The 24,134-nt window shown below is 44.3% G+C and overlaps 1 protein-coding gene across 2 annotated transcripts in view; it reads left to right on the top strand.

Moving 5' to 3' along the window:
- The window catches only part of abca2 (ATP-binding cassette, sub-family A (ABC1), member 2), a 551,670-nt gene that overhangs the window by 447,515 nt on the left and 80,021 nt on the right, over nt 1–24,134 (top strand). The window contains exons 28-32 of one of the 2 annotated variants that reach the window (XM_078226666.1): nt 5,432–5,647; nt 6,805–6,907; nt 8,869–9,197; nt 15,867–16,080; nt 23,515–23,620. In XM_078226666.1, the coding sequence (XP_078082792.1) occupies nt 5,432–5,647; nt 6,805–6,907; nt 8,869–9,197; nt 15,867–16,080; nt 23,515–23,620 (968 nt within the window). The remainder of the gene's footprint in view (nt 1–5,431; nt 5,648–6,804; nt 6,908–8,868; nt 9,198–15,866; nt 16,081–23,514; nt 23,621–24,134) is intronic. The other variant, XM_078226665.1, reaches the window with a different exon arrangement.

Genomic DNA, 24,134 nt, shown 5'->3' with positions numbered 1-24,134 from the left:
TCAGAATTGCTTTCACTTTATCAACAAGAGAAAGAAGTACTTGTTTAGCAGTGACCTTTGCATTATCTTACAAGGTAAGAGTTTCTACCACAGGGTTTTGTGTGCCATTAAAACGTGGGTTAATTATAACAAAGCCTGTAGCTTTATCACCTGAAGAAATGGGTTTCATGAATAAACCAAAAGTGCTTGTCGCACTGATTGTGTAAAATACTCCAGCTCCTGGCGTCTGAATGAGGCAGGATATTATCATGGTTTCAAGCCCTGACATTGGAACCGAATGTTAATGGCACATTCATTAAGATACACAGATGAAGTGCATTGTTTAATTAAGTACTTAGAGCGCTTATAAAATCAGAAAATTCTGGAGAAACTCAGCAGGTCTGACAGCATAGTGGAGAGAGAGTAGAACCAACGTTTAGAATCTGGCTGACCCTTCATCGGAGCTGGGACACTGGGCTGGTAAGTATGAAGCAGACATATGTAACACTGCATCCTTCGAATAGACCCTTCATCAGAAGTATTAGTGTCAACCTTAATACTTCACCAACTGGCTTGGGATCGATATAACATCAGCTGGGCAGTCCCAAGACCACGCTTGCTGGCCGTAGGCCCTCTAACACAATCTTCCCAAAGCAGTCTCCTCACTAGCTGCCTGCGTGCTCACCGTCCAATTAAGGACAGTGCTGGAGCTGCCAGTACGGCTGGCCCAGTCACAGCTCTGGAGCCCCAGCAGCCTCACTGGGGGAGGTGGATGCTGCTGAGATAGGTCGGGGACCTCAGATTGGAAAATCGAATAATATTTAAGCACAGGGAAGGCTGTAAGTCCCTTTGAATGGAAGGGAAAGCCTTCAGCATGGAAAATTGTAGTCATTGGATGTCTTTGATGCCCATGTCCACTTCTTTAGGCGGTATATTTTCTGGATCCTATGAGCATGTCATAGGTGGCTGTTCTGCCACCAGAAAAATGCCAGCAAAGTCAGAAAATCGCGCCTTATTGGGGCTTTAGTTATGGCCTGTACTTTCTGGTTCACCAATGGGTGGGGGGATTACCCCAAAGGTGCCCTGGGGAATCCCCCTTTGACGTTTCCATGTAAGGGTTTACCCTGCAATTGTCCAGAAGGGCTAACTTCCCCTGGACAGTTGTGCTGGGCTGGAAACCATCCAACAAAGTGACTTAACTCGCTAAGTCGATTGTTCTGCCAGTTTTGCACTCGGTTACTCTAACTTCAGCTTAGTTATCTTGAAGACCCAGACCGAGTGAGCATGGGATTCCAGTAACACTCCCGACCTCGCGGAGACACCCCACACCTCCCCCGCAACTGAGCATCCCAGCCCATGGCACGGTGACACAGTGGTTAGAACTGCTGCCTCATAATGCCATGGACCTGGGTTAATTCCCAGCTTGGGTGACTGTCTGTGCAGAGTTTGCACGTTCTCCCCGTGTCTGCGTGGGTTTCCTCCGGGTGCTCCGGTTTCCTCCCACAGTCTGAAAGACATGCTGGTTAGGTGCATTGGCCATGCTAAATTCTCCCTCATTGTACCCGACCAGGCGCCGAAGTGTGGCAACTGGGGGATTTTCATGGTAACTTCAGTGCAGTGTTAATGTAAGCCTATTTGTGACACTAAAAAATAAACTTTAAACCCTGGCCTAACACCCGCAGTGTCCAAATCTCCACCCCACCAAGTCCAATTTCCCTACCCACAATGTCCAATACCCCAGTATGTCTGAACTCAGCCCCCCCCACCCCCACCCCCCCCACCCAACGTCCGAACATCCACCCCACCCCCCCCATTCCCGAATGCCCACCTCCCTGGCGGCACAGTAGCACAGTAGTTAGCACTGCTGCCTCACAGGGCCAGGGACCCAGATTCAATACCGGCTTGGGTCACTGTCTGTGTGGAGTTTGCACGTTCTCCCTGTGTCTGCATGGGTTTCCTCCAGGTGCTCAGGTTTCCTCCCACAGTCCAAAGATGTGTGGGTTCGGTGGATTGGCCATGCTAAATTGCTTCTTAATGTCAGGGGGATTAGTAGGGTAAATACATGGGGCTATGGGGTTAGGCCTGGGTGGGATTGTTGTTGGTACAGGCTCGATGGGCCGAACGGCCTCCTCTTGCGCTGCAGGAATTCTTTGATTCCCCCATTTCCCACACTCCACAATGTCCAAACTCCCCAGTCCCCAATGTCCAAACGCGTCCCTCCCTCCCCCCGATGTCAAAATCTCCATCCCCACACACATTTATTTACCTTAGAAATTTGAGCCGGAGGACGTGCTTCGCTGTTTGGGCCTCATGCAGCCTGAGTCAGGACGGTTGGGTGAGGCGGGTGGTGCTTCTGAGTTTAAGCGCAGACTAGTCCATACGGTGTGGCAATCCACCTCTGATTGTCATTATGAGGAAGCTAGGGTCCAATGTAAATTGGCTTTTTGGCTTCCAACCACTATGATATCAACCAATCCACATTCCTGCCCACTTCCGGGAAACATCCCCTGAAGTGCATCGGAGAGTCATCCCATGCCATGCATCTTATTTTCCCAGCCCACCCACCTTCAAGGCCACCACCTTGGGGCCAGGAAAATTCTGCTCTTTGACTCATCTGGCTGTATACAATGCAGTGCGCAATGGCGCCCTACAGATCAGCAGCCGGCTTTCTGGCATGAATGAGGTCCACCCACTCCCCCTGCTGGCGAGAGTCACACTTTGCCTTTTTTTTCCCAAATGCCATACAATGGATGCGATTCCCTCCCATTTTCATGCTCGTTTGGCACTTAAAATGTTTTTGATAAGAAAGCCCCCATTAACTTTTATTTATTCCTATGTGGTATGCAAGTATCAGTGAGAAGCCAGCATTTATTGCCCTTGAGTATGTGGTGGTGAGCTGCCTTCTTGAACTGATGGAATCCATGTGATGTAGATACGCCTACAGTGCTGTTAGGGAGTGGGTTTTGAGATTTTGGCTCAGCGGAACAGTGAGTGTTTTTACAAATCAGAATAATGTGTGTCTTGGAGGGGATCCTGCAGATGGTGGTGCTCCCACATGTCCGCTGCCCTTCTCTTTCTAGCTGGTAGAGCCACAGGCTGAAGAAGCCTTGGAAAGTTGCTGCTGTGTACTTTGTTGATGGTACACACCACTGTCATTGTGTATGGGGGGAGTGGATGTTTAAAGTAGTGGATGCAGAATCAATCAAGCGGGCTGCTTTATCTGGATGGAGCTTCTTGAGTGTTGTTGGAGTCCAAAGATGTGCATGTTAGGTGGATTGGCCATGCTAAATTGCCCCTTAGTGTCAGGGAGACTAGTAAGGTAAATACGCGGGGTTACAGGGATAGCGCCTGGGTGGGATTGTTGTTGCTGCAGGCTTGATGGGCCGAATGGCCTCCTTCTGTACTGTAGGGATTCTATGATTCTATTCTATGATTCATTATCTGAGGAACTGTGAATTAAATTGAACACTGGAAACATCCTCATGTCTGACCTTGAGATGGAGGGCAGATCATTGTTGAAACTACCGGAGAGGTTGGGCCGAGGACACTTCCCTAATAAACACCTGAAGTGATGTTCTGGGGCTGAACTGATGGACCTCCAACATCCATAGCCCTTTTGCAGTCTGCCCAATGGTCATCAGCCTGAAAAATTAACCATGTGTTTCTCTCCACAGAGGCTGCCTTCTCTGCTGACTGTTTTCAGCATTTTCTGTTTTTATTTCAGGTTTTCAACATCTGCAATATTGTGCCGATGTACCATAACCTTTTCCCTCGGTGCTGGGTGTGACTCCAGCCATTGGAAGTTATTCCCTCGATTCCCATTGACTTCAATTTTTTGAGCCTGCTTGATGGCACATTTGATTCATTGCTGCTTTGATGTTAAGGGTAGTCCCTCTCTATCTCCTTGAGACCAGCTTTCTTATCCATCTTCAGGTCAAGCCTGTGATGGGATCTGGAGCCAATTGGCTCTGGCTGAACCCAAGCTGAGCATTGCTGAGCAGGTTAATAGTGAGTGTCACTTGATAGCAGTGCCAATGGCACCGTCCATCATTTTTCTGATGGTTTATTTCTTTATTAACATTGTACAATAACACAATTAGTAGCATTTAAATAGGCAACGATTTAAGTTTTAATTTATGCAATTTATAATTGAGGTTACAAACTTAGTTTAAATATGTCACAGTAACTTATCATTAACTTCACTGATGAATTGATATGTAGCTCAACATTTAATATCAGAATATTGGGGTTTTCTCTCTCTTTCTCTCTATTTATCTCTTCATTCTCTCACTCCCCCCCCCCCGCCCCCCCACACGCCCCCCCAGCTCCCTACTTTTCAGAAATGGTAATGATTGTATTTAACACATGTCAAAACCACAGTTTTCGATACCATTTGACTTTCAAATTAAGCTTCTTGATGTTGTTCTTAACCCCACTTGAATGACCCACATTGAGGAGTTCAGCCCTTAAGGTGTCATTGCCTCCAACATACAACGTGACCCCAAGACCCAGACGCATCACCGTCTGGGCTTTTTAAAAAAAATTAATTTGTGGGACATGGATGTCGCTGGCTGGCCAGCATTTATTGCCCATTCCTAGTTGCCCTTGAGAAGGTGGTGGTGAGCTGCCTTCTTGAATCGCTGATACAACTGAGTGACTTGCTAGGCCATTTCAGAGGGCAGTTGAGAGTCGACCACATTGTTGTGGTTCTGGAGTCACGTGTAGGCCAGACCAGGCAAGGACGGCAGATTTCCTTCCCTAAAGGACATTACTGAACCAGATGGGTTTTTCCAACAATTCACAATGGTTTCATGGTCATCAGCAGATTCTTAATTCCAGTTATTTTTTATTGAATTCAAATCCCACTGCCGTGGCGGGATTCGAACCCAGATCTCCAAAACATTAATTGTCTAATGATAATACCACGAGGCCATCATCTTCTCATCTCTTCCATTTCTTAGCAGTCTTCGGTGGCAAAGGAGATAAACACCTCCAGCTCAACGTGACAATGTTTCCAATCTCATGATGGCGCTTTCTCTAATTCATGATCATCACAACTTGGGCTTGCCGCTTTGTGAGAAGCTCTTTGTTTTACTGAGGCAGGCAGGATCTTCAGCGTCAGAGCACCAAAGATATTACGGGAAGAAGTGGAAAATTGGTGACTGCATCTTGAAAGCTGTCACTTCAACAAATAAGCTTAATCATTCAAGTTAGTACAGAGGATTGCAAAGATTGTTGGATATTAATGCTACAAACAGGGCATAAAATCAAGTGCATATATATGGTCCAGAATATGTACAGTTAAAGCAGATGATGAAATGTTTTGAACATGTTTTGAGAATATACCAGCAAAAAAAAAGGATTGAAAAACCTCAGGTTTTAAATTTGGCTGCAGTGAATGTTCCCAAATGCTGATCACTGTTTCTTGTTTCTCTCCTCTTGCCATCTACAGCAGAACCAGAACCAGACCTGAAGAGCTTTGTCCTGGAGGGTCAAGGAAGTACCAAACTGGAGGGCTCCTGGCTGAAACTGTGCCAGTTCTACGGGCTAATAGTGAAACGTTATCACTGTGCCAAACGCAACACCAAGAGTCTTTTCTCCCAGATCCTGCTCCCAGCATTCTTTGTGTGTGTGGCAATGACGGTGGCTCTCTCAGTGCCCGAAATAGGTATTATTCAGAATATGCAAGGAACGGCACAGTGGTTAGGATGGCACAGTAGTTAGCACTGCTGCCTCAGAGCACCAGTGACCCGGGTTCGATTCCCGGCTAGGGTCACTGTCTGTGTGGAGTCTGCACGTTCTCCCTGTGTCTGCAGGATTTCCTCCAGGTTCTCCAGTTTCCTCCCACAGTCCGAAAGACGTGCTGGTTAGGTGCATTGGCCATGCTAAATTCCCCCACAGTGTACCGAACAGGCGCGGAATGTGGCGTCCAGAGGATTTTGACAATAATTTCATTGCAGTGTTAATGTAAGCCTACTTGTGACAATAATAAATAAACTTTAACTTTAAAGATACTGGATAATTTGCCCTGATCTGCCCATAAGAAAAATCTGTTGCACCACATTATGTCTCTATTGTGTATAAGGACTTGGTTATCATAAACTGAATCTTGTGACGCTATTAAATAAACTTTAAAACTTCAAGTAAAGATGTTATGTCTTGTTCAGGGCACATCTGATGGTAAACACCAGGTTATTCCAAATTCTAGAAGGGAAACTTGAAACAATCGCCCTAACTCTATTTTTGCAATTTGGGTGTAGAACGGCTAAAATCCAACGAATGATGTCCCAGCATTTTGTGATGATTTTAAATAAAATAAAACAATAAAATGAACAACAATAAAGTATTGCTAAACATGTCAACATAGCAAAGACACTGGCTCCTTAACATTGACATCTGTGTGACATAGGCTCCAATGATGTGCAGGTTAGGTGGATTGGCCATGCTAAATTGCCCCTTAGTGTCAGAGGGATTAGTGGGGTTATGGGGATAGGGCCTGGGTAGGATTGCTGTTGGTACAGACGCGATGGACAGAATGGCCTCCTTCTGCACTATAGGGATTCTATGATCTGTCCCGACCTTAAGCAAGTTGCATTTTCCCAGTTTTTAAATATATATACACAGCAGAAAATAATCCAATCTTTTGAATCTTCCTAATATTTTTATGTCATTGCAATTTTCCTGACAATATTGACAGGTTCAAAAAAACCTAAATGGATGTCTTTGAGTCGAGCTGAGATTTATTCTTTGGGATTGCCATTTTACATGACTTCCTTTATATTTTCACCTGTGGGATATTTACCTGATTTATCTCTGTTTTTCCAGGTGACTTGCCTCCTCTGATACTTTCTCCATCTCAGTACCACAATTATACTCAACCGCGAGGAAACTTTATACCATATGCAAATGAAGAGAGAAATGAGTACAGGTATGAGGTTAGAAGAGACTTTTAAAAAGCACACGTTATAGCTTAATTGATTACAAGGCGTCACAGAAAATGAGGAGCACATAAAGAGTTGAGGAAGTGCTGAAATAGAGATTATTTAGCTCAACAAAGCTTGTTGCTTCTACAGATGTTGCACCCTTGACTCCATTAAATATTGTATTCAATCATTTGAGGGATGTTAGAAACCTCAGCTGAAGTCTTCTGTATTTTTTTTCCAAGACTCAAGTAAGACTGGGTAGCACAGTCTGCCTCACAGTGCCAGGGACCCGGATTCGATTCCCGGCTTGGGTCACTGTCTGTGTAAATGCACGTTCTCCCTGCGTCTGCGTGGGATTCCTCCGGGTGCACCGGTTTCCTCCCACACTCCAAAGATGTGCGGGTTAGGTTGATTGGCCATGCTAAATTGACCATTAGTGTCAGGAGGATTAGCAGGGTAAATATGTGAGGTTACGGGTATTGGGCCTGAGTGGGATCATTGTTGGTGCAGACTCAATGGGCCGAATGGCCTCCTTCTGCACTCTAGGGATTCTATGACACAAATCTGTAGTTACAGTCTGACTTTGTTCAACCGTAAACACTTATCATAAAAAGCAACTCTTCCTTAGTCCCTGAAGTGCAAGAATCCAATGTTCTGCTGACTCCTGCCACTTACATGTTACGCATGAAAGAGTGTACAACCTGGTTATATGTAGAAAAAAAACTACAATAGAACTGTTTAAACACTAGCAGAAAATCAATAGAGCAAATTTCACTTCAATACAGATCTCTTAGCTTGTATCACTGAATAGCAATATACATACAAAATATGTAAACACTTTGTTAACTCTATAAGAGGAGGCAGCGTGTAATGGACTAGTATTCCAGAGATCCAGGGTAATGCTTTGGCAACCCAGGTTCAAATCCCATCACGGCAGATGGTGAAATTAGGATTCAATAAAAATCTGGAATTAAAAGATGACCATGAAGCCATTGTCGATTGTCATAAAAACCCATCTGCTTCACTAACGTCCTTTAGGGAAGGAAATCTGCCACCCTTACCTGGTCTGGCCTGCATGTGACTCCAGATCCAAAGCAATGTGGTTGACTCTTAGTTGCCCTCAGGGATGGACAATAAATACTGGCCCACATCCCACGAACGGACAAAAAAAATTGCATTCTTGACGTTTAGTCTATTCTCAGGAAGACCTTGGTTGCGCGCACATAGATAGAAGTTGCAGGACTGAAAAATTGGTAGAAAGCAGCCCTACATATTCCTTTGATTGGTCTTGGGGCAGTCAGTGGATTCCTGTCCTCGGAGGTACTCGAGGGAATATGTTCCCGTGAGAAAAGACTTGCAGTTATATAATGCCATTCATGCTCTGTAGATAATGACATGGTGTTGAATTGTAGTCACTGCGTTACAAACAAAACGGTTACTTACCCTCCTGACCCTGTATTAGATCCAATTGGCTGGGTTTCTGTTGGTGTGTGGCCGCAGTATAGCATTCGCCAACTCAAAAATGAACGGCTAGGCTCGCTCAGAAAGGCAAATATAAGGAATTAAAAATGCATGGCTTTCCTCCACCATTAGAATGTATGGATATTGTTGGAACAGAGCCTCTGAGATTTTCGGCTCCCCTGCCCTACCCCAGGGTGTGTTTTCCAGCGGTGGAAGTGGCTTGTTATTGGCCACTGGTGGGATGTTCTGGTCGTGTCTGCCAGCTGAGTCACCGGGGGACCCGTTGTGGGGGGTGGGGGTCACTTTCAGCGGGAAGGGCTGGGAAGTTCACCCCAGAGTATGGAATGATTGATTCTACCCATGATTAGTGCCTTTTGAACATAATTGGAAAATAATGTAACTATATTGTAACCCCCGCAAGCATAGTTTGAAGAGAATCCAAAAAAATATTTGGTACAAATGTGTATTTTTGCTTGAATATAACATTGTTTTTATTCCACCGTAGGATAAAGTTATCACCTGATGCCAGCCCCCAGCAGCTGACAAATACCTTCTATCTACCCTCGGGGATTGGTGCTACCTGTGTTCTGAAGACTCCATACAACAGCACCTTAGACCAGCTCGTACAAACTCTCAACCTCTCGACCAGTGAGACCAAAATGCTGGCCTCCAAATACTTTGACTCGATGTGCCTGGACTCATTCACTCAAGGCCTCCCGCTCTCGAATTTTGTCCCACTGCCCCCTTCCCCTGCTCCATCAGATTTCCCCGACATGGGAATGGATGAAGGAACGCACACATGGAATTTGACGACACCACCGGCTACCATGAAAGGTTATTTTTAAAAATAATTTTATTTATTAATATCATAGGTCGCTCATATTAACTTTACAATGAAGTTACTGTGAAAATCCCCTAGTCGCCTGTTTGGGTACACTGAGGGAAAATTTAGCATGGCTAATGCACCTAACCAGCACATCTTTCGGACTGTGGGAGGAAACTGGAGCACCCGGAGGAAACTCACACAGACACGGGGAGAATGTGCAGACTCCGCACAGGCAGTGACCCAACCGGGAATCGAACCTGGGTCCCTGGCGCTGTGAGGCAGCAGTGCTAATCACTGTGCCACCGTGCTGTTAGTCGTTTCTGTCCAGAATATTAGTTTTTAGCTTCTCAGGTTCCTGACTTTCTGGTTAGTATTCTAACAAATAGTTTATTTGGAACTGTTTTTAAAAATTACTTTTGCTGCACCGCCAGCCTTCTGCTGTCAGTCCCACCAACCTGATCAGGCTGCTCTTAACTCTTACCTGATATTTTATTAAACCGAACATGAGGAGAATAATCAAAACAAAAATGCGATGAACAGCCATCAAAGTAATTATCCTGAACATCGTGGCTGAACACTTGAGTTGCAATTAAAATCATTTTCTTGCCTCCCGCTTTTCACAAGTAGCATAATTTTTAGTTATAATAATTTTATTCTGGAAAGGTTGTTTAGGCGTCTAAAACCAGATTCATAAATCTGCTTCTCTCCTGCGCAACCTGGTCAAGAAGACATCTTGTTGATATAGAGTCATAGAGGTTTACAACATGGAAACAGGCCCTTCGGCCCAACTTGCCCATGCCGCCCTTTTTCTTAAACCCCTAAGCTAATCCCAATTGCCTGCATTTGGCCCATATCCCTCTATACCCATCGTACTCATGTAACTATCTAAATGCTTTTTAAAAAACAACATTGTAGTCGCCTCTACTACTACCTCTGGCAGCTTGTTCCAGATACTCACCACCCTCTGTGTGAAAAAATTGCCCCTCTGGACACTTTTGTATCTCTCCCCTCTCACCTTAAACCTATGCCCTCTAGTTTTAGACTCCCCTACTTTTAGGAAAAGATATTGACTATCTAGCTGATCTGTGCCCCTCATTATTTTATAGACCTCTATAAGATCACCCCTCAGCCTCCTACGCTCCAGAGAAAAAAGTCCCAGTCTATCCAGCCTCTCCTTATAACCCAAACCATCAAGTCCCGGTAGCATCCTAGTAAATCTTTTCTGCACTCTTTCTAGTTTAATAATATCCTTTCTATAATAGGGTGACCAGAACTGCACACAGTATTCCAAGTGTGGCCTTACCAATGTCTTGTACAACTTCAACAAGACGTCCCAATTCCTGTATTCAATGTTCTGACCAATGAAACCAAGCATGCCGAATGCCTTCTTCACCACTCTGTCCACCTGTGACTCCACTTTCAAGGAGCTATGAACATGTACCCCTAGATCTCTTTGTTCTGTAACTCTCCCCAACGCCCTACCATTAAATGAGTAAGTCCTGCCCTGGTTCAATCTACCAAAATGCATTACCTCGCATTTGTCTAAATTAAACTCCATCTGCCATTCGTCAGCCCACAGGTCCAATTGATCAAGATCCCATTGCAATCGAAGATAACTTTCTGTAAACTGCAGTTATTTATTAAAATAACTGCAGGTTACACGGTTACAGCAGGGTAATTCTCTATGATGACAGATGAAATTCAGTCCATATCATGCGTGTAATACATTCGGACTGTACAAAACTATTTCTGCGGAATAGATCAAGTTAGAAAGCCATCAACCATTGCTATAGGTTCAGCTTATGATAACCAAGTCCTTATACACAATGGAGATAATGTGGTGCAGCAGATTTTTCTTATGGGCAGATCAGGGCAAATTATCCAGTATCTTTAAAGTTAAAGTTTATTTATTAGTGTCACAAGTAGGCTTACATTAACACTGCAATGAAGTTACTGTGAAAATCTCCTAGTCGCCACACTCCGGTGCCTGTTCGAGTACACTGAGGGAGAATTTAGCACGGCCAATGTGCCTAACCAGCACGTCGTTCAGACTGTGGGAGGAAACCCACGCAGACTTGAAAAGAGTGTACAGATTCCACACAGACAGTGACCCAAGGCCGGAATTGAACCTGGGTTCCTGACGCTGTGAGGCTGCAGTGCTAACCACTGTGCTACCGTGTGCATTAATAAAAAAACACAGAAGATTAATAGTTAAAAAAAAGAAAGAAAGTTATAATTGTACTGCAGAAAATGCAGTAGAGAATTTGTGCACAGCAAGATCCCGCAATCTTTTTTTCCAAAAGTATACTTAATTCACAAGAAATCTGCAAAAACATGAGAAACATTCCTAAATGGCTATCACACAAAACGCAAAAATCACACAAAATAATATTCAGGTTCTTTACGTACATCAAGTCACACTGTGAGATGCTCCAGAACAGTCAAAGAAATGTTACAGGCATTTTACAATGGTCCTTACAAATGGTGCAAATGTATTTTAAAGGTTCTCTACATAGAACAAGTTGTACTCCGAGGTGCTTCAGTACAACTGAGATACATGTAATATTCACTGTATGCATTCACGAGTCATTTGGCCAGACGGTGATGCTAGGTGCTTCTGAATGTCTGGCTGCATGTCTTCCGCACGCACTCCCCTCAAGGTGCTGCTGACTGCCTGTCCCAGGGTCATCTGCTCGCATTCCTCTCTCAAATGTTACCAGGGCTTGAAAATTGCAGCTATGAGGAGAGATTTTGATTTGATTTGATTCATTATTGTCACATGTTTTAATATACAGTGAAATGTATTGTTTTTTGCATGATATACAGACAAAGTATACCATTCATAGAGAAGGAAAGGAGAGAGTGCAGATAGAGTTACAGTCATAGCCAGGGTGTAGAGAAAGATCAACATAGTGCGAGGTAGGTCCATTCAAAAGTTTGATGGCAGCAGGGAAGAAGCTGTTCTTGAGTCGGTTGGTACGTGACCTCAGACTTTTGTATCTTTTTCCCGACGGAAGAAGATGGAAAAGAGAATGTCCAGGATGCATGGGGTCCTTGATTATGCCTGGCTGCTTTTCCACGGCAGCGGGAAGTGTAAACAGAGTCAATGGATGGGAGGCTGGTTGGTTTGCGTGATGGACTGGGCTACATTCACGACCCTTTGTAGTTCCTTGCGGTCTTGCGCAGAGCAGGAGCCCATACCAAGCTGTGATACAACCAGAAAGAATGCTTTCTATGGTGCATCTGTAAAAGTTGGTGAGAGTCGTAGCTGACATGCCAAATTTCCTTAGTCTTCTGAGAAAGTAGAGGCATTGGTGGCCTTTCTTTGGTTTGGATAAGCTCGGGTTGTTTTTCTTTGAAGGGAGGAGGCTGAGGGGTGATCTAATTGAGATGTACACAATTATGAGGGGCCTGGACAGGGGAGACAAGAAATACTTTTTTCCCCTAGCTGAGGGGTCAATTACCAGGGGGCATGGATTTAAGGTGTTTGGTAGAAGGATTAGAGGGGACATGAGGAAACACCTTTTCACCCAGAGGGTGGTGGGCATCCGGAATTGACTGCCTAAGCTGGTGGTTGAGGCTGAAACGCTTAACTCATTTAAAAGGTATCTTGATTGGCATCTGAAAGGCTATGAACCAAGTGCCGGAAGATGGGATTAAAATGAGCGGCTAGTTTCTTTTTTCTCTTTTTTGGCTGGTGCAGGCATGATGGGCTGAAAGGCCTCGTTCTGCACTGTAACAGTTCTGTGATTCTTTGGTAATTTAGATGAAGGATAAATATTAGCCAGAACCACAACTCCTTTGACTGAAACCACCCATTTTTAAAAAATATGCACATGCGAGATTAGACAAGGGGGCGAATGTTCCCGTTCTGCCCGCCACGGAAATCGTAGCAGGTGAGGAGCGGACCATGGAAACGACCATTGACCTTGGGTGGGACTTTCTGGTTTCGGGGTGAGTGCGGCCGGAATATCCCACCCTCGGTCTCTGTTTAATTTAGCATTGACAAGGCAGCACCTAAGGCAGCGCTGCGCTGCTAACCTCGATTTTGTGCTAAGATCTATGAAGTAGGGGCTTGAACTCACGAGCCGCTGAGAGGTGAGAGTGTTACCCCACGGAACTACAGCTGACATCTTAAATAAAGGACTCCTAAAATTTTAAGAGGCCAGCTTGAATTTTCATGTCTATGGAAGATTTTCTCTTGTGCAAGAACGGATATATTCCACAAATGCCGCAGCAGTATCTATGAAGTTTTAAAATCACAGGATTGATGAAGCTGTTGTACTAAATTACCAGTCACCTCCATCTAAATGGGTTCCATTATCAGACTCATTAGCCGTGATAATGGAGCTCATTCATTTTCCATACTGTTCATATTGTGGCTGCTTCACCTGGCACCTGTGACCAAGAGTTAAATGAGGCTTTAGACTACCCGAAGTCTAAATGGGAAGCTTTGAACTTCAGTAGATCTATTAAAAGCCTAACTGCCTTCCAAATGGATAGATGTAATACATTATTTAAGACCTCTCCCGTTAATGCCATGTAGTTGCTAATATCTAATCGAGATGAAAATTATATATGCACAACTTTTGTGCATAAAATGAAGGTGATCAAGTTGGGTGTGATCCTTGAAGAAGAAATGCTGTTGTATTATTAATGCAACATAATATTTCATTTAGAAATAGTAATAAAAAAGATGAAATGCAGTTGGCAGATGCCTTACTTCTCCATCTCCAGTAAGAATCGCCAATCTGTTCGATTCCGGTCACATTTGGGGAGGTGATGGCCTAGTGGTATTAATGTGAAACTATTAATCCAGAAACCCAGCTAATGTTCTGGGGACCCGGGTTCACATTCCACCATGGCAGATGGTGGGATTTGAATTCAATAAAACATATTTGGAATCTACTGATGACCATGAAACCATTGTCGATTGTCGGAAAAACCTATCTGGTTCACTGATGCCCTTTAGGAAAGGAAATCTGCTACTTTTACTTGGTCTGGCCTACATGTGATTCCAGAGCCACAGCAATGTGGTTGACTCTCAAATGTCTTCTGAAATGGCCTAGCAAGCCACTCAGTTTCAAGGACAGCTAGGGCTGGGCAATAAATGCTGATGTGGAGATGCCGGCGTTGGACTGGGCTAAACACAGTAAGAAGTCTCACAACACCACGTTAAAGTTTATTTGGTAGCAAAAGCCATTCAAGTCCAACAGGTTTATTTGGTAGCAAAAGCCACTCAAAAGCCAGTGGCTTTTGCTACCAAATAAACCTGTTGGACTTTAACCTGGTGTTGTGAGACTTCTTACAATAAATGCTGGCCAGCCAGCGACACCCATGTCCCACAAATGAATATATTTTTTAAAATTGGACTGATTTTTAAAGGTGATTTTTCAGGCTTTCATTTTCTAGAGTGGTGGCCTGGGATTGCTGGGATTGCTTGTCTGTTCATATTTTTGTTATCTCTGGACTTGATTATACAAATACTCCTCCCCACCCCCCAGTCAGCTTCCCATCCTCCACTCTCTGTAGTCTAAAAACTCTGTTGCCCCCATTTCAACTCACAGCAAGTCCCATTCACCACCCGTCACCCACCCATACATTCCTGATTTCCATTAACGCCCGGTCCAGTAATGCACTAAACTTAAAATTCTCACCCTTATGTTCAAATCCCTCCATACCTTTTAAGTTTACGGTTTTAAAGTTTATTTATTAGTGTCGCTAGGAGCCTTACACTAACAGTGCAATGAAAGTACTGTGAAAATCCCCTAGTTGCCACACTCCAGTGCCTGTTTGGGTACACAGCGGGGGAATTTAGCATGGTCAATACACCTAATCAGCACGTCTTTCGGACTATGGGAGGAAACCGGAGCACCTGGAGGAAACCCACGCAGACACGGGGAGAACATGCAGACTCCACACAGACAGTGACCCAAGCCGGGATTCGAACTTGGGTCCCTGGCACTGTGAGGCAGCAGTGCTAACCACTGTGCCGCCATGCCGCTCCTGTCCCCACTGTCACCACACACGCACACCCCCACCCCTGCTCCCGCACCACCCACTCCGCCAACCCCTACCGATTGCCATAACCTCCTCCATCCCTAGAACCCTCTGCAATTTCTGTATTCCGCCAATTAATTCCTCTTGTGTATCAGCAATGTCTTTCACTTCTCTATTGATGTTGGCAGGCACCAAGCTCTGAAATTCCTTCTCTAAACCTCTCTATCTCTCTCCCCCTTCTTTAACATAATCTGTAAAACCTATCACTTTGACTGGATTTTTGGCCATCGGTATTAATAATCTCCTGGCACAGTGCCAGTTTTTGTCTAGTAACACTACTGTCAATTCGTGCACTGGGGTATTTTACTATCTAAACCACTATATAAATACGCATTGATGCTGATGTGGATCAGTATTTAAGTTTCACAGAATCAGAATCACAGAACCGTTATGGTGCAGAAGGAGGCCATTCAGCCCATCATTTCTGCACCAGCTGTCCAAACGAGTGACATGATTTCGTGCCAACCCAGTGCCTTTTTCCCAGTTGAATCCACAGTTACATCCATACCAATTGTAAGCTTTAGTTTAAAAAGATGTATATACCTGTACTGAATGTGAAACTCGGCTGCTGGCAGTTTGAATAAGCTGTTGACCACCCATCCCCATTTCTTTTTCAGAAACAGTCACGTCGTCTCCTTCAGCCCCACGTCCCATTCATGAACCAGTTCGATGCAGTTGCTCAATGCAAGGAACAGGGTTCTCCTGTCCAAGTGGGGTCGGAGGTCACCCACCACAGAAGAAAGTAGTGACGGGCGACATTCTGGTGGACATTACAGGCCGCAATGTTTCCGAGTACATTCTGCACACTTCCGATCGCTTCAGACTTCACAGGTTTGTAGACTCGCACATCTGAGCACTTATCGATTTGCAGCAGTGGATAGTTGGTTTAGCTAAAAGCAAATCACTGCGGATGCTGGAATCTGAAACAAAAACAGAAAATACTGGAAAATCTCAGCAGGTCTGACAGCATTTGTGGGGAGAGAATAGAGCCAGCGTTTAGATAACCCTTCGTTAGAACGGCAGAGGGTCATCTAGACTCTCAACATTGGCTCTGTTCTCTCCCCACAGATGCTGTCTGACCTGCTGAGATTTTGCAGCATTTTCTGCTTTGGTTGGTTTAGCTGTTGGACTCGATGATTGCTCCCATAGAATAATTCAACTTGTATCTTGGACAGGATGACCTGGTGAGTTAGAATGGGGTCCACTAATGTCTGGGTTTGAATCCGGCTTACCAAGATAAGATGGAAGAACATAAACCCTCCTTGCCAATTGCAGTGTTTCCCAGTGAAGTATACTTGCACAGTTTGATTACAGCTCAAGACAGATCTGAATACATGGCCCTAAAGTTGCACAACAATCCAGCTGTTACTGCAGCATAAATAGAAAATCATGTACACAGAGACCATGGAGCTGCTGATACTCACCCCAAATAGCAATGCTCCATCCGGATCCACATGGCACAAGGTCCAACAATCTACACAATTTGGCAATGTTCTGTTAGCGTCATACCTTCACCCTTATCCCATTCTAGATATGCCCCGCAAAGGAAATAGTTTCTCAGTAACATAGAGTCATAGAATGTGACAATACAGAACAAGGCCATTTGGCCCATTGAGTATGCCCTCGCTTTTTCATAGAGCAATCCATTTAGTTCCCATCTCCCACTCTTTCCTCAAAACCCTGCAGTTGAATCTGTTTCCGTCAGGCAGTGCCAAGTCCCAACCACTCGTTTTGCCTCCTGTTGTTTCTTGTTCTTTTGCTAATTGTCTTAAATCAGTACCCTCTGCTTATTCATCCTTCAGCCATTTGACACCATTTCTCTTTATTTACTCTGCCTACAATCTTTAGGATTTTGAACATTTCTATTGAATTTCCAGCTAGCTTTCTCTACTCTAAGGGGAACAACCTCAGCTTCTCCAGTAAATCCACATCACTGTAATTCCTCATCCCTGGGACCATTTGAGTAAATCTCTTCTGTGCCCGCTCCAAAGTCTTCACATCCTTCCTCAAGTCAATCTGCTCCATCAAATCTATTTTATCATTTTGAATACCTCAACCTTTTAAATTCAACGTGAATTTGAATAATTCAAATTTATGTAACGTTACCTTACACTATAAGCCTTCAAACGTTGATATGATTCTGGTGGATCTATCCTCTACCCCTGTCCAAGGCCAGTATATCTTTACAAAACTGAGTGCAGTGCTCCAGATGGGTTCTGACCAAAGCTCTGTACAATTGACACATCACTTCATTTTATGTTCCAACTCTTTTGAGATAAAGACCATCATTCCATTTGACTTTTTCTTTTACCTTTACATCAACTTTCAGTGATTTGTGTACATCAATGCAAAATTCATTTCGTTCCTGCAAGGTTTCTAGTTTTTTCCCATTAAGAAATTATTCCAGTTCGTCTCTCTTGAACCCTAATTGGATAACCTCACAGATTGTCAACTCTGCCAGTTTTCCGCACTAATTTAGTCTTTCTATGCCCCAACTATACAACTTACAATTGTCTCTTTTAATTTGTTTCATGGGATGTGGGAGTCTCTGGCTGGACCAATATTTATTGCCCATCCTCTGTGTTCCATCAACTGCAAGAAACAATTACGATAAATCAACATTCCTCCGTCAGGGAGAGGGGGGTGATGGCATAGTGGTATTTTCACTGGACTATTGGTCCAGAGATCCAGCCTAATGCCAGAGTGAGGCCCTTAGATGGCTGTCAATTGCCAACGTAGGGGCCTTAACTGATGGCATGGTACCTCCATTCCTCAGTGATAAAATTATATTCCATTCAAAACATTGATCATTTGATTTGAAATAATGAGACCAAACAGGGTGGTACTGTGGCACAGTGGTTAGCACTGCTGCCTCAGAGTGCCAGGGACCCAGGTTCAATTCCGGCCTCGGGTCACTGTCTGTGTGGAGTTTGCACATACTCTCCGTGTCTGCATGGGTTTCCTCCAGGTGCTCCGGTTACTTCCCACAGTCCAAAGATGTGTGGGTTAGGTTGATTGGCCATGCTAAATTGCACCATAGTGCCAGGAAGATTAGCAGGGTAAATGAGGATTATGGGAATAGGGCCTGGGTGGGATTGTGGTCGGTACAGACTTGATGTGCTGAATGGCCTCTTTCTGCACTGGAGTGATTCTATGAACAGCTAGTATATTGTGCATCTGCAGAAAGAAAACTCTCACCCAACTGTGTGGTTTAGTGATTTTGCAGAATTGGAATATATTATTTCAGTAAAATTGCAGAGGTAGAATATTCTACTTCTCTGCCAATCAAAAAATGTAACTAGTGTCTCATTAGGCCTCATTCCAGTGAGATCTGATTATTCTTTCTACTTGCTGCATGACAGATGATAATGATTATAATACTCTCTTTCTGTCTTCCTGAATTTAGTTCGCATTAATTCCTCATTCTATTTTCAACTATTTTCTCTCTAATTACCAGGTACAGAGGAGGGACATTCTTTTCCTAATAGTTTCTCTATTTTAATTGAAAATGTATCTCAATATTTTTCTTGAAAGAGACACTGATATGATGATGTTACACAACGTGATGACACTATTTTACTCTTGGCTGAGATTCTCTGTGCAGAGAAATAATAACAGAAAATGCTGGAAATACCCAGCAAGTCAGGCAGCATCTGTCAAGGGAGAAACTTAGTTAACGTTTCAGGTCAATAACCTTGTCTCAGAACTGGGAAAGGTTAGGGATGTGATGGATTTGAAGCAAGTATGGAAACATGGAAAGAGGGGAGGAGGAAGAGCAAGAGGGAAGAGCTGCGATAGGGTGGAAGGCAGCAGAGATTAAATGGCAGACGTGACAATGGCACAAAGCAAAAGGGGAAAGAAACAAGAGATGTGCCCACAGGAGGTGTGAATGGGAATCATTGCCAACAGCTGCCTACTCGAAGAATGATCTGAAATTGTTGAACTCAGTGTTGAGTCTGGTAGGCTGTTAAATGGCCAATTCATAGAAATCCGACAAAATGAGGCCACTCGGCCCATAAAGTCCGCACTGACAACAATCGCACCCCAGAACCTATCCCCACCATCCCACACATTTACCCCACTAACCCCACTAACCTATACATCCTGGGACACTATGGGCAATTCAGCATGGCCAGCCAACCCAACCTGCACATCTTTGGACAATCATTGAAGGATGAAATGCCGTTCCTCGGGTCTGAACAGTGTAGAAGGCTGAGGTCAGAGTGGGACGGAGAATTAACATTACAGAAGCTCAGTGCCATGCTTGTGGATTGAGTCAAGGTTTTCAACAAAATCTGTCATGCAATTTAGCGTTTGCTCCCAGATAAAGCATTCGCAAGAGGAAAAGGATAGGAGATAGCTATGCTTGCTTGGAAAAGTGCCATGGGAAGGGGAAGGGTGGCTTAGGGGTGACTGAGGAGTGGACAAGAGTATCAGGAGGGAATGGGATGCTGAAAGGGAGAAGTTGATGCGTTTGGTGACAACATCACGCTGGAGATGGCAGAAGATGATCTGTTTAATGTGGAGGCTGATGGGGTGGAAGGTTAGGCAAAAACAAACCTTCCGACGGATCTGGGAGGGAGGGCAAGTGTGAGAAATGGAATGGATCCACTCAAGGGCACTGCCTACCACTGTGGTGGGGGAATCCTTGGAGGAAATAGGAAGCCCATATCGGAAGCATCGGAATTGAAGTTAGAATTGTCAGTATGTGACAGAGAAAGTTGGAGAAGGGAATAGAGTCCTTACAGGAGTCGGGGTGGGAGGACATGCATTGAAGGTTATTGTGGGAGCCAGCGCTCTTACAGTGAATATTAGTTATTAGTCTAATCCCAGAGATAGAGATAGGTAATGGGAAAGGAAGAGCCAGAGGTGAGCCATGTGATGTCAAGGGAAGGTTGGAAATTTTAAGCAAAATTGATGTTGTTTTTGAGTTCAGGAGCAAAAGTAGAAACCAGTACAGTTCTCAATGTATCAATATTCAACATATCTCATGGAAAGACACAAATAGCTGGATCCATACGGATTCCCAGAGCAACAACTTTTAATTCGGTGAAGGAGGATGGTGGTGGTTGAGGACTCCGCTGAAAGAAGACATAGAGAGTTCTCAGACTGTCCTCATGGGGGATTTAGATATCGAGGTTACACAGCTCTAACAAAAAGGAAATGGTTAGGGGCCAGGAAACTAAAGGCACCTGAAACATCTTTCTCTGAGGTGAGCCTCACGTTATACTAAATTTCAAAAAATATAATTGAGAGCAGGTGTTTCAAGTTTCCCTTCCGGAAATACCTGGATTTGGAATATCTGAGCATTTAACATCAGCTGTGCTCTAAACAGTTTGATGATGTTAGGGTTGGACCTGACAGACCCGACTGCAGCATGCTGAGAGGAAGATTGTTTAGAGTGAATGAAGAGAGCAGAGAAACTGAGGCAGTCGAGGTCACACCAGCAACACGCAATGAAGAGATCTAGAGAGGGGGAGGGGCCAGAGCAAAGGGTGCAGGTGGGAAGGGAATACTGGAGACAGGTGAAAGAATTCGCTCTGCGGGGAGAGGACTCCAGGCCAAAGAGGGTGGCTGAAGAAGACATCTGCACTGTGCGAATTTTGAAATTCATTGAGGTGGGGGTGTAACCGAGGCTCTTGCTGAGGACGAATCATTCGGGTTCAGAGGGGAAAGTGAAAACGCATCAATGGAGTAATATTGGAAGAAGGGATGGGTCAGATAAAAGTGAAAGGAAAGAAGGATGCGGAGGGGTTTTGGTATCCCAAGGATTGTTGAAGCTTGTGGTATTCTTTGACACCAAGAAGGAAAATGTTGAAGCACCAGATGAAGCAAAGGACTAAAAGGAGCTGCAAATGTGGACATCTTTGTGTTAGAGTGAGTTGGTGCTCCTGAAGACAGAGTTTGTGAAGGTGCTCATGGTGACAGGTGGCATTGAGCATGGAATGCAATGAAAGCAGTAATTCCAGGAAGGCTGGACATCTTGGAGATACAGTAAGAAGTTTAACAACACCAGGTTAAAGTCCAACAGGTTTATTTGGTAGCAAAAGCCACACAAGCTTTCGGAGCTCCAAGCCCCTTCTTCAGGTGAGTGGGAATTCTGTTCACAAACAGAGCATATAAAGACACAAACTCAATTTGCATGAATAATGGTTGGAATGCGAATACTTACAACTAATCAAGTCTTCAAGAAACAAAACAACGTGAGTGGAGAGAGCATCAAGACAGGCTAAAAAGATGTGTATTGTCTCCAGACAAGACAGCCAGTGAAACTCTGCAGGCCCAGGCAACTGTGGGGGTTACAAATAGTGTGACATGAACCCAATATCCCGGTTGAGGCCGTCCTCGTGTGTGCGGAACTTGGCTATCAGTTTCTGCTCAGCGACTCTGCGATCTTGGAGATCACAGATGGATCTGAAACATGAAGAGTGCTATTTCATTTGGAATCGAGTGATAGTTTTTAAAAAAAGTTTTAAGTTTATTTATTAGTGTCACAAGTAGGCTTACATTAACACTGCAATGAAGTTACTGTGAAAATCCCCTAGTCGCCACACTCTGACGCCAGTTCGGGTACACTGAGCATGGCCAATGCACCTATACAGCACATCTTTCGAACTGTGGAAGGAAACCGGAGCACCTGGAGGAAACCCACGCAGACACAGGGAGAACGTGCAAACTCCACACAGACAGTGACCCAAGCCAGGAAGCAAACCTGGGTCCCTGGCACTGTGAGGCAGCAGTGCTAACCACTGTGCCACTGTGCCGCCCCATAATAATAATGAGTCTGAGCAGGAGACAGGGAGTCGTTCTGGGTGGATTCCAACTTAAAGCACTTGATTTAGAAAGAGCACAGCAGTGAGTTTCCAAGTTTAGAACAACAGATATTAAATTTAATTTATTAATGCTTCCATACCTGCAACGAGGGATAATGAGACCGATAAAGAATTAATGCTCAGCTGATGCCAAATGTGGCCTGTGAGCCTGCTGGATAGAGAGGCAACTTTAATGATCCCCTTTGGATATTTAAGGCAGGCTTCAGTTTCCGCATTATTTGGTATTAGTTTAGCTCAGCTGTTAGCATTCGGGCCTCTAAATTGGAAGGTTGTGGCTTCAAGTCTCCCTGCGAGTGTTGAGCACAGTCTATGTTGATACTTCACTGCTACGCTGAGAGAGTGTTACATTGCTGAAGTTCTATCTTTTGGCTGATGCAGTGAACCATTGTTCACCATCCGTTCAGGTGGATAGTCATGATCCCAAAGTACCACCCCGCCAAGAATAGGGAGCCCTCATGATGTCCTGGCTCATTTTTCTCCCTCAAATTGGCACCATCAATCACTGCTTATGGAATCTTGCTTTGTGCACAGTGGTGTTTGCGTTTGCTTACATAACAAGTGACTGGATTTCAACAATACTTCATTATTAGGGAAGTAATTCGGGACTTGCTGAGGAGATGGTACATTGCTGTATTCGAAAAACTCATTCGTTCTTTGTCTAAGCTTAATTCTCCTCTGCCTGAAACACAAATTCAAGGTTAATGTTGTTGAATGAATTGGTGATCAGGGATTGAATGGAGCTATTTTTGTCCTGATGACTGTTTATGTTGGGTTGATTGAAAAGCAAGTGCTCGTTCTATTTCCGAAATCTTTACAAACCTCGAGATGGTTTTTTTTTGCTTATTCATAGAATCATAGAATCCCTACAGTGCAGAAGGAGGCCATTCGGCCCATCGAGTCTGCACCGACTACAAACCCACCCAGGCCTTATCCCCATAACCCCGTGCATTTACAAAGAACAAAGAACTAAATGTTGACATATTCAATGTTGAAAGAGAGGGGGGGAGGGTTACGCAGTTAGAGACTAGTGCATGGGTCAGATTAATGTCAGCAGCATGGGGTTCGATCCCAGTTCCAGCTGAGGCAGACTTTGGGATATGTCTCCTCACCTGCACTTTGGTAAAATCATAGCATAAGACATGTTTCGGTGACCCTCAAATCAAAGATTCTCCCTAGAGAAGAGAAGGAACTGTTCCTCAACAACCAGCGTGATTTAGTGATTAAGGAATGAGAGAGTGAGAGAGCTCAGGAACATTCCAATAATTAAAAGAACACTGTGATACATTTACTATTGAATCTTCGACCACCTTGAATGTGAGTCCCATCAACTCCTGTGCTCTAATCATCTGCATTGATTGTTTTTGTGTGTACTCATTGGGCGGAATTCCCTTGTACATCCAAGTTTCTATTGAATTTATTCTGATTTTCTCAGGTATGGAGGGCTGACATTTGGCAACGTGCTCAAATCCATCCCAGCGTCCTTCAGTACAAAGGTTGCCCCAATGGTGCGGAAGATTGCAGTGAGGAGAACTGCACAGGTAGGGCAAGAGGCTGCTTTTCTAAGGTTAATTAATATATGTCGCAACAATCTGTGTGGTAACTTAACTGCATCCGAATACACACCAATGCAAATCTGTTAGAAGTGGCACAAGAAGTAAACACCATTTTGTTTCAAGTTACATTGTTACTCTATGGTCTTGTTCTTTGCAGGGATGGGGGAAGTGATGCATATTGGGTTGCCCAGTGAGTTATGAGACATGGTGGCTCTGTTGAGCTAAGCAGTTGGGCCTCACTTAAAGAACAAGGAACAATACTGCACAGGAACAGGCCCTTCGGCCCTCCAAGCCTGTGCCGATCATGATGCCCGAAGTAAAGTAAAAAAAAACAACCTTTTGCCCTTACTCGGTCTGTATCCCTCTATTCCCTCCCTATTCATGTACCCATCCAAATTCCTCTAATATAAAGGTCCTCTCCTGCCTGAGCTGCGGCCTAATGTCGCTACTTGACCAGAGTGGGAATTTGGTGGCAAGAGGCTACAAGAGGAGCGGTCAG

The sequence above is a fragment of the Mustelus asterias genome, chromosome 13, assembly GCF_964213995.1.
Source record: "Mustelus asterias chromosome 13, sMusAst1.hap1.1, whole genome shotgun sequence".
In the NCBI taxonomy this organism is placed as follows: domain Eukaryota; kingdom Metazoa; phylum Chordata; class Chondrichthyes; order Carcharhiniformes; family Triakidae; genus Mustelus; species Mustelus asterias.
Note: the sequence above shows the minus strand (reverse complement) of the source record. Positions and strands in the feature narration are given on the sequence as shown.